Source organism: Hyla sarda, chromosome 6, assembly GCF_029499605.1.
Source record: "Hyla sarda isolate aHylSar1 chromosome 6, aHylSar1.hap1, whole genome shotgun sequence".
Lineage (NCBI taxonomy): Eukaryota > Metazoa > Chordata > Amphibia > Anura > Hylidae > Hyla > Hyla sarda.
Genome location: NC_079194.1, coordinates 245347739 through 245359151, shown reverse-complemented (window position 1 = coordinate 245359151; position 11413 = coordinate 245347739). Strand labels below are relative to the sequence as shown.

Sequence of the window (11413 nt, the reverse complement as noted above, 5' to 3'; positions counted from 1 at the left end):
CCTAAGAGTTAGGGCTGCTATATTGTCATTACTCACCGGCTATAAAATGCTTCTTACTGTGGAGATTAAGAAAACTTCTTGGTCAGAAGGAAGTGATTCCCAACTGAGTGAATGACTACATGAATGACTGATCCTAACAAAACTACACGAGTCAAGAGTGTCAAAATGGGAATGTTTAGATGTTTTTTTTTCTTCATTTCTAAATCAATGTGAAGACTGAAAACTACTTTGGTATTCAATACTGCATTAAGATGTTGCCATTGTTGCCCTTTAATCTTAGTTTTAGTAAAACATACACCAAAAGTTACCAAAAGGAAGAACCTCAAGTTGCAACTCTACACATATACATATATAGATATATTTTCTTTTGCAAACACATCAATCCTATTGTTACACACAGAGCCATATGACCAGGTACACTATTTCGGGGGAACCTGTCTAATGGGTTATTTCTAAATTTTATGTGCGGATATCAAAGGGGTACTCCGGCCCTAATACATCTCATCTCCTATCCAAAGCATAGGGGATAAGATGTATGATCGTGGGGGTCCTGCCACTGGGGACCCCCGCAATCTGTCATTTTGCACCCATTCTGTGTGAAGCGTGACGACCACGGGGCCGAAGTATCGTGATGTCACGACTCCGCCCCCTCAATGCAAGCCTATGGGAGGGGGTGTGACGGCTAGGGGACAAGATGTATTTGGATAGGGGAAAAGATGTATTAGGGCCAGAGTACCCCTTTAAGCTTACCCAGACAGGCAGGTGCTGGGTACTGTTCATACTAATTCTCTACTTGACCCATGTAGAGGTCTTGTCCTACAGAGAAATTCAAGTAAACATTATGTAAGAGCTAGATCACTAAAGCTGCTTACAAAGCTACCTGTCCCAGTGGGAGGGATATGTAACAGCTTTGTCAGGGGGTGTACATACCATATAGGCAGATCATGTGGCTTCTATGGGGCCCTTAGAAAGAGGGGCCACTTGGAGGCTACAGCCAGTGAAGGTCTCCCCTCTCAGAAAAATTCATTATTAGCCAACAAGAACGAGTGACTGCCTCATGTGGCAAAGGGAGAAACCACCACTGCTTTCTTTTCTAGGTGGTAAAACTCAGCACCATATCAGGGGACCCTATCAGGTACTTTTTAAGGAGATACTTTATGAGGAATTTAAAGAGTTCTTGAGGACTAGTAAATTCTTTAGCTAAAACACCAAGTAATTGAATATGCATGAAGCAATCCTTATAAATGCATTCTTCTATCACGGACGAGAACAAACACAGAAGTCATTACACAAGGTAGGAAAACACTGCAATAAATCTATGTGAAAAACATCCACGGAATCTAAAAACTATCCCCAATTTACTAGGGAAGACTATAATAGCTGCTGGCTTTCTTCAGAAGTATGTAGATGTCTCAGGAGGTTCTGGAGATACGTCAAAGTGGAGATCATGGGAGAAGCCATATTGAAGTCCGGTTTACTGTGTATCTTTTGCTGGAGTTTGCTTCCATGAGCAGATGGTGCCAGGTTGGGACTAGAACATACACCGACCATTTACATTACCACATTTAGTTGAATTATGTAAAAATTAACCTGATGGAGACGTTTTCTCTTAAAACCCCCAGTCCAGCCCATGATTATTTTTAACCTATGAAGCGTCCCCTTCATCTTCATGGACTTTCTTAGGCCTGATGTTTTTTCTAGCCCGTTTTTTAACTTCATGGAACCCTAAGTTCTCAGCCTCTGTCTGCTCCCCTGGAACCTCAGTCTCGTCTGTTCCTTCTTCAGACAATCTCTCGGATATATCAAGAGGGCCTGGCTGCGGCCCACCTTTATCACTGCTCTGCTGAACCTTTTTGGTGGGCTTGGAAAACAGAATTCTTCCCTCTTGGTTGGAGCAGGAGGAGTCTTGGTTGAATGAGCGTTTGCTTGTTTCTCTAGGGACCTCTTTGGCTTCCTTTTGATGCCTTAGCTCATTCAGGAAGCTAAGAGCTGTATTGCGGTTTGTGCGATCACTGGTATCGGGGACGTTCTCCAAGCTGTATTTAGTCCAGCGCTCTGGATGTGCTAAATAATCTGGTAGACGTCCACTGGAACCCAATGGTTTTGCACTGGTGGAACCCTTGTTGGTTGGTTTGATTGCTGCTGCTTCAATGCCAGTACTGACTAGCTCAGCTGTGACATCCGATTCCTCCCTTTTGAGGTCACCCACTAAGGTATCTACCACCTCAGGTTTTCTATTTTGCTGGGTCAGAGGTGAATTCTTCTGTAAGTCTAGAAGACCTCCAAAGATGCCAAAGCTACGCTGGGAGAAGCTTGCATTGGTTCCCTTTAGGGTAAATGGAAGCGCTGAAGATTTTTGCTCTCCTTCCTGTCCGGGTTCTTCTTCATCGTCCTCTTCCTCTTCTCCAGGACTTAGTGATGTCACCTCTGCTTCATCTGACAAAGCAGGGTCTGAGTCACTGAGTGAGAGGGTGTCTGGATCATTGCGGGATTCATGGGCAAAAGCACTAAATGCTTTGGAGGGACTGTCTTTTCCTCCTGATTCAGACATTATTCAAGTGCTGGGTGGCAAGGGTGGTCCGGCCGCAGAAAATAGTTTCTTCCAGACAGTCAAAGAATCAGATGCCTGGAAGCAGACATATCATTGAATTAGACATTTAAGAAAGGATAAATAATTTATTAAATTAATGCAAACTACAGAATACTAAAAGGGTGGGGGGGGGGATGTGCTCACATTAAAGGGGTTTCCCACTTTGATCAAATCAGACTAGTTAAAAGTGTTCCTTGTAAGTGATTTAAAGGGGTACTCCGGCCCTAAGACATCTTATCCCCTATCCAAAGGATAGGGGATAAGATGTCTGACTATGGGGGTCCCACAGCTGGGGACCCCCGCAATCTTGCATTCGGCACCCACCTCTTTGAGCTAAACGCCGCGCTGCCAGCTCATAAACTGCTGGGTGCCAAACACAGGGCTGGAGTATCGTGATGTCACGACTCCGCCCCCGTGTGATGTCAACCCCGGGTGATGTCCAACGGGGGCGGAGTCGTGACACACACGGGGGTGACGTCGTGACATCACGATACTCCAGCCCCGTGTTTGGCACCCGGCAGTTTATGAGCTGGCAGCGCGGCGTTTAGCTCAAAGAGGTGGGAGTCATCACGTCACGATACTCTGGCCCCGTGGTCAGCAGCGTGCAGCTCAAAGAGGTGGGTGCCGAATGCAAGATTGCGGGGGTGCCCAGCAGCGGGACCCCCGCGATCAGGGATACGATGTCTTAGGGCCAGAGTACCCCTTTAATCACAAGGTTTCCTGCTATTGGGACCTCAAGTAATTGACTGTAATAAGGAAGCATGTACAGTGCCACCAAAAGAGAAATGAAGAGGAATAGCATTACGCGGTGCTTAGACATCTTATCCCCTATCCCCGGGATCTTGCACGCGGCACCCCGTTAAAATCAGTCCCCAGAGCGTGTTCGCTCTGGGTCTGATTACAGCTGTCACGCCCCCTCCCATAGGCTTGCATTAAGGGCCGGACCGTGACGTCACAATGCTCCGGCCCCCAAGATCGCCAGTAATTAGACCCGGAGCGCACGTGCTCCGGGGACTGATTTTAAGGGGGTGCTGCGTGCAAGATCACGGGGGTCCCCAGCGATCAGGCATCTTATCCCCTATCCTTTGAAAAGGGGATAAGATGTCTAAGTGCCGGAGTACCCCTTTAAACCCCAAATTCCCTAACAGGATATATGAAAATGGGTTTCCGAAATTGAGCAACCCCAGAGCACAGCGTTTTTTGTAATTCAGCAGACTAAGGGTATGTTCATACGGCAGAATTGTTGGGGAAGGTCCACCTGGAAAATTTTGGGGCAGACATTCCACAACCAGTGGGTGACAGCAGAACATGGCGGTGTTAGGACCGCTCAGTAATGGAGACGACAATGCATTTTTGAGCAGATTCTGCAGAAAGAAGCGACATGCTCATTCTTTCTGCAGAGGCTGGAATCAGGATTTGCGCAATATTTCTGCAGCGGAAATTTCAATGTGATTCTGCTGCACAGTTTGCACGGTCCGCAGAATCACATTGAAAACAGTCGAACTCTGCTGAATTCTTTCCCACCGGATTCTGTTAGGAAATTCCGCCGTGTGAACATGGCCCAAGGCTCATTTTACATATGCATTGAAATCTACTTGAAGCCTTTAACGCAAATTCTGTCAGATTTGACAGGAAAAAAAACAATACTGCATGCATTGTGATACTCTGTCAAGTCACATACAACAGACATACCTGGTCTTGGGCTTGGGACAGCTCTCCTTTTTCGGGATCTGTGAACTCCACCAGTTGTCTGAGAGACCTGACTCTACAACAATGGGAAACCGAACAATATATCAATATATCATTTCTACATTTATATGTGCGCAGGGTGGGATTAATGTCTTGTAAATGCCCATTCGCACACCTTGCCCGTTCCCGCGCCGCTGTCCAGCACTTCCGGGTTTGCGGGAGTGATGTCACACGTGCACTCTATCAGCGGATGAGGCAGAACAGGAGCGCAACATCATGTCATTTAACCCATAAGTGCTAGAACAGAGGTCCGTTATACCGGCAGGGGAGCAGGAACGAGGACGGTAAGAGATGGTTTACTTCAAACTAACAGTCACTTGTAGACTACATCCTGTCTATATGTTCATGTCACAGAATGTATATACAGGAGCAGTAACACCCATCTTCGTCCTCCAGTACACTGTATATATGGCTGTTTACTTCCCATTCGCTGTGTCGGGTTATGGGTGTAATACTTGCTTTGCCCTGAGCGCTGGAAACCCACACTACACAGTTTGGCTTTGTTCACATGGCAGAAAATGTGCTAAAAGTCTGCATGGAAAACAAGGGCAGATATTCCGCAAACTTGCATGTTTTTCCGGCACTAGGACCGCTCAGAAAACGCTGTCTCCACAGACCGCAATGCATTTTGGAGCAGATTCTGCTGAAAGAACGAACAGGTTCATTCTTTCAGCAAAAACTGGAATTGGAATTTCCGCTGTGGTAATGTCTGCCGCAGGAATTCCGGCATGTGCACACAACAAACAATGGGATTCCGCCGCAACGGAATTTGCCGGAATTCTGCCGCAACGGAATTTGGCGGAATTCTGCCGTGTGAACATGGCCTCACGTGAAAGAAGAATCAGGCAGCTGGATTTTAAAGGAGTTGTCCAGGATTATAAAAATGCTACTTGTTTCTTGCAAAAACAGCACCACTCTTGTCCTTAGGTTGTGTCTGGTATTGCAGCTCGGCTCCATTGAAGTGAATGAAACAGAACTGCAGTACTACGCAGGACCTGAGGACAGAAGTAGCGCTGTTTAAAAAAAAGGCAACATTTTTCTAAACGTGGACAACCCCTTTAAAGGAAAACTGTCACCAAACCCAAACCCATCCCCAACCCCCCCCCCCCCCCCCCACACACACACAAACACACACACACTAACCAGACGAACTGGTTGGTAGTGCTGCGGACGCTGATCAATATGATGCCAACCATGCCAGGATCCGCCGCCGTTTGCCCATTATCTTCATTATTCCAGATATGCAAATCATCTAACTAGCACGGGCGGGGTTACTGCCTTCATCTGGCACTGTGATGTCACCGCCTGGCTTATGCATATTCATGGCCTCCCTCCGTATCTCCCTCTCCTCCCCGCTCTGTATGTGACTCCACTATGCAGGTGCCGGTTTCTTGTGTACACCCGGAAGCGGCCTCAGAGCAGTGGAGTCAGAGATGTAGGCGGCAATGACTTTTCAAGCAGATTCCGCAGAATTAAGCGACATGCTCATTCTTTCTGCAGAGGCTGGAATCAGGATTTGCGCAATATTTCTGCAGCGGAAATTTCAATGTGATTCTGCAGAGCGGGGAGGAGAGGGAGGGCATGAATATGCATTAGCCGGGTGGTGCTGCGGGCTGAGCGGCGGTGACGTCACAGTGCCAGATGAAGGCAGTAACCCCGCCCGTGCCAGGTAGATGATGTGCATATCTGGAATAATGAATATAACGGGCGAACGTCGGGGCGGATCCGGGCATGGTAGGCATCATATTGACCAGCGTCCCCCGCACTACCAGCCAGTACCCCAGTACCTGGAGGGGGTTCCTTTAAAGGACAACTGCAGCGGTATGACACTTATCCCCTATCCACAGGATAGGGGATAAGCGTTTGATTGCAGGGGGTCCAACCGCTGGGACCCCCCTCGATCTCCCTAACGGGGCGCTGCCATTAGCGCTCATGGTGACGTAGCGTCGACCTAGCGTCTCCTCCCCGTCCCCATACAGTTCTATGGGGGAGACGGGGAGGCACGAACGGCTGGCACGCCCCCTGCACAGGACAGCCGCGGCCCCGTACAGGAGATCACAGGGGGTCCCAGCGGTCGGACCCCCGGCGATCAAACACTTATCCTCTATCCTGTGGATAGGGGATAAGTGTTAATCACGCTGCAGATGTCCTTTAACATGTCTGATCCTTTTGCTCTCAGGGAAGGTAAACTATGGCCAGGACTGCATCGCCTTACATGTGCCTCAAAGGATAAATTCAAGATAATGGGACAAAATTCCCCCGCCCCAAACACACCCACAAAAACACAACAAAAACCACTACATGCAGTATATTTTTGTCCCATTAGGATCCTGCACAATGGCAGATACCAAAGTGAGGTCTGAGGTACCCCATACAAGTCAATAGGGGTCTGAGGTACCCTGAGGTACCCCAAACAAGTCAATAGGGGTCTGAGGTACCCTGAGGTACCCCATACAAGTCAATAGGGGTCTGAGGTACCCTGAGGTACCCCATACAAGTCAATAGGGGTCTGAGGTACCCTGAGGTACCCCATACAAGTCAATAGGGGTCTGAGGTACCCCATACAAGTCAATAGGGGTCTGAGGTACCCCATACAAGTCAATAGGGGTCCGAGGTACCCTGAGGTACCCCATACAAGTCAATAGGGGTCTCTCAGGATCCTACATGTCTGTCGTGCAGAAGACTATTTGGGTCTGTTCACTCCTGAATGGAACCTGTGACTGAACAAGCCTATGATGGGGATGTGAATCTAGCCTGCCCCCCCCCCCCCCCCCGGTTTTTCAATATGGCTGCACGCTTAACCTATCTGAGCAAGCATGTGTATGGTGGGGGAATGTTATGTAATGCCTGTTGACTTATAACTGATATACATGGAAAACAATGGGTACTGTTGCAAAACTACAATTCCCAGCATTCCCGGACAGCCTCACTTTGCTGCTACAAACCATTAATCCCCCCCAAGGCATGCTGGGATTTGTAGTCTCCTCCATGTCTTACATCAGATTATATTAGGTTAATGTCCCAATCAGAGTACCTCCAGCTGTTGCAAAACTACAATTCCCAGCATGCCCCAACAGCCTCACTATGCTGCAACAAACCATTAACACCCCCCAAGGCATGCTGGGATTAGTAGTCTCCTCCATGTCTTACATCAGATTAGGATAATGTTTCCCAACCAGTGTGCCTCCAGCTGTTGCAAAACTACAACTCCCAGCATGCCCGGACAGCCTTTGGCTGTCCGGGCTTGCTGGGAGCTGTAGTTTTGCAACATCTGTAGGCACCCTGGTTGGGTGACACCATCCTGCGTACTCCGTCCTGTAAACACTCGGGAGAACTATTACATGCTCTGTTAGCAAAGCCGCGAGGTGCATGCTGGGTCTGGTAGTTCCCCTGAAATGAAATGGTGCATCGCGCACGTACTCAGGGGGAGGATGTAACCTTACAGACTGTCCGTGCTGCTCTGGATCGCTCTTAGCTCTGCGATTATGGCTTCTCTCTGCTCAGCCTCCATGCCGCGGGGTCAGAGGTCACTAATTCCCGGGTTTCAGGCCACCTACAGGAAAACTACATTATCCGCCGCGCCGTGCGGTGACCCCCCGGTTACACGTCACTTCCGGCCTGTCTATTAACGAGCGCCACCTGCCGGAAGAAAGGGAATGTACCTGCGGCATTTCTTCTTCGGTCACTCCCTTCAGTTTTCACTGACTGTAAAAAGAAGATTGTGATCTTTAGGTTGGGCAATTGCCTCCTGTACATCTGATTAAAGGCTGTGTTCACACTGCGTTTTGTTCCTTTTTCAGTACATTTAATTTATCTCCAATAATATGCAAAAAGCTGTTTAACACTACGAGATACACAAAATAAAATAAAAAATAAAAAAACACCAAAACGTATACGCTACCTTCAGAATTGTTTTTAGGAAACGGCCCATACGGCGATTATTTTTTTCACCTTTATGTTGTGTCTTTAGGCCCATGGCTAGTTTTCCAAAATTACAGATAAATCTTGGTGTTTTTCCTCCCACAGTAACGCAATGTGGTTTTTATATTGGCATTTTTTTTTTTTGGCGCATCCTTCAATAGAAATCCTTCGGCTGGGTTCACATGGAATGTCCGCCCAGTAAACACGGCGGGCGCTATGACCGCTTGGAAATACATCGTCTCATTGACAAGACTTTTCATTCTGTGGACGCTGGAATCGGGATTTTGGCGGCAGATGTCCAGTATGTGAACAGTAAAGCGGAATTCCATTGAAATTGGTGGAAATCAGAATGTCTGTGCGGAATATTCCGGCGGAATTCTGCATGGACATTCCGCCGTGTGAACATGAATGTGACACGTATAACAAAAATAAAGATTTCCTCAGCTCGACCCGCCTGCAACAGCTTGTTGAATAACCCCGCACGGAAAGCCCGAGGATGCCAGATAAAATCCATCAAATTGTAGATTCCTTATGTAGTGCAGACAAAAAAAAAAACATGACTAACGCGTTTTGGACAAAATGTCGTTAGTCATAGACCATGTGATGCATATACTAAAACATGTTTTTTGTAAAAAAAAAAAAAAGGCCACAAAAACTGCATTTTGGGAATGCAAAACGAGGGGGCGTTTTGGGGTGTTTTTTCCAGTCAAAAAAGCCACACAAAAGTTGTACGGAACAGCAGCTGAAAGGTAGGGTCACACGTTGGCGTTGCTCATTCTTCAGGCAGAAATAGTCGCGGAACACATTGCAGTCTATTGGAGACTGCAGTGTCTGCACAGTCCTGGTGCCGACTGATACAGTCGGTGCTGGCCGCACTCGGAATCTCCGGCCGGAAATTTTCTGCCCTGAGATTCCGTAGTGTGAACCTAGCCTTAGGGTCTATTCACACGGCAGCAGAATTTCCACCTGCAGAATTCTGCCTCAAATTAAAGCCCATAGACTTCTATGGGATTCCGCACTCCCATTCACACTTCTGAATTTCCGCTTGCGGATTTATTTGCGGGTTTTCCGCTGCGTATTTGAAAGGGGGCAGGCTCTTCTCGGCTGTCCGCAGCAGATTTTCCGCTGCAGAGTTTGTGCTGCGGAAAAACCGACGCAAGCCTCATTGAAGTCAGTAGGGTCTGTGGCAGATTTTCTGCAGCGTAAATTCCGCCATGGAAAATCTGTTGAGAAGAGCCTGCCCACTTTCAAATACGCAGCGGGAAACCCGCAAATAAATCCGCCCGTGTGAACGTACCCTTATTGTGAATTTCTGTGGTTTACCATTATTTATGGCAAGTACAGAGGAAACACAGAGTTACTTCAAGGTGTACAGGCTCCATCATACCAAACAGCACAAAGTTGCGCAGGTGCGGTGGTTTCAGCAGTATGTGCGGTGGCTTAATTCTTCCTCTCCGCCACAGCCAGGAACACACAGGGGGAGATTTATCACAACCTGTGTGGAGGAAAAGTTGCCCAGTTGCCCATAGCAATCAATCAGATCCCTTCTTTAATTTTTAAAAGGGCATCTGAAATGATTGTTATGGGCAACTGGTCAACTTTGCCTCTAGACAAGTTGTGATAAACCTCCCCCTAGGTATTTTGGGCATGTGCAAGTTCTCAGCAATGGAGCAGAGGACAAAGAGCTAATTCAGACTCACAGGATTCCCTGAAGGGGGGGGGGGGTTACCCTCAAGCACTAATTCAACGTAACTTCTGATTAATTTTAGCAAGGAGCAAAAATCCTTTTTCAGGGAGTACATTTTCTATGTTCTTGTCCTCAGTGTGAACATGCCCTGATGCTGTCCTGCTGTTTTGAGTCGACTTTTGGTGACTGTAAAACCATGTTGGATCCAAATATTCAATATGAATGTGGATTGTGTTCATGACCACTCACCCCAAGGAGAGATCCCTACACAGGGATGCAGTTTGACTGGACATTATGACTTATATTTTTTATATTTTTTTGACACCAGCAAGTGTTACTTTTATTTTAATGTGGTGTCCCGGGACCATATTTCATACTGTGCCTTGGTTATTAGTCCCCAAAGTCAGAGTCCCTAGGACTATCGGGGTTCGCTTCCCTAATAAGCCCCTAGTCACCCCTTAGTAACTTAATATTTATGAATATTATCATTGTAAATATGTATATGGTCTTACTTACTTGTTTTAGTGTCGCAAGACCTGCGGTCATGTGACATGGTTCAGAACTCTATGGTATGTTGAAGGACCTTAGGTGGTTCTTGAGTCACGTGTTATCCCATAATGCCGTGTAACGGTGAGTGACAGTTGTTTTGGACCAATCCAAAACGGCTCAGCCCCTGCCCATATAAGGGAGCTGCGGCCATTAATCGCTCTCTTGGGTTGCTGTCACTGAACGAGGTAGGACCTCCGCAACTTTCAAGTACGTTTACTAGGTCAAAGCCTTGCGGCCTCGGTCTACATCACAGCGGTGATAGATATATAGTTCCCCGCTACTCTCCGCAAGATCACTGGACCTAAACGCACCCCTAAATCCAGCGGATCTATGCAACGGAATCTTTCCAAAGCTAAACTGAGCTTATCTGATCTCAACCAACTGTCAATCGCTGCTCAAATAGAAATAGACTTTGTTCATGGACTGTTATTGCTATTGTCTGCTTCAGAAAATCTTCAGTAAAAGTTCCTGCAAGTTTCAATTGACAGTGGTTGTGGACAATCCATTTATTACTCATTCACCTATCGCTCTTGGGAAGGGTGGCGATAGGCCCAGCACAATTACAGTATTTTACCCCCACCCTGGCGTCACGAGTGACAAGGGTTAACAGCGCCCTTTATAATCTAGGACAGCAACAGCCCAACTACCCTACATACCCCACCAAGGCACCACATTAAGATAAACTTTTGATCACTCAAAATACTGGGTACTAAGGTCCCCACTGATGACTAGAACAACCAGAAGAAGCACTTCCCCCTGTCTCTGTCATGCCTGCAGGGCTCCATAGTCTCTCTATAGAATCAGTCTCCTACAGTGACAAGACAGGAGGGGAGAGAAGCTCTTAGCTGAGCGCTTCTCCCTGCTTGTTCTTGTGCTCAGCTGGGTTCTCAGCACCCAGGCCAAAACCAGTCAATTTT

At 47.3% G+C, this 11413-nt stretch overlaps 1 protein-coding gene across 2 annotated transcripts; it reads right to left on the bottom strand.

The window, feature by feature from the left end:
- Positions 1-246: 246 nt before the first annotated feature.
- TSSC4 (tumor suppressing subtransferable candidate 4) lies at positions 247-7934 on the bottom strand. 2 transcript variants are annotated; one of them, XM_056526877.1, is made up of 3 exons: positions 7783-7934; positions 4283-4355; positions 247-2626 (listed from the first exon to the last, which is right to left on the bottom strand). In XM_056526877.1, the coding sequence occupies exon 3, from the start codon at positions 2549-2551 to the stop codon at positions 1646-1648; it is 906 nt and encodes a 301-aa protein (XP_056382852.1). In that variant the 5' UTR covers positions 2552-2626; positions 4283-4355; positions 7783-7934; the 3' UTR covers positions 247-1645. The 2 variants fall into 2 exon arrangements, with proteins under 2 accessions (XP_056382852.1, XP_056382851.1); XM_056526876.1 differs by having other exon boundaries at positions 7760-7923.
- Positions 7935-11413: the final 3479 nt, after the last annotated feature.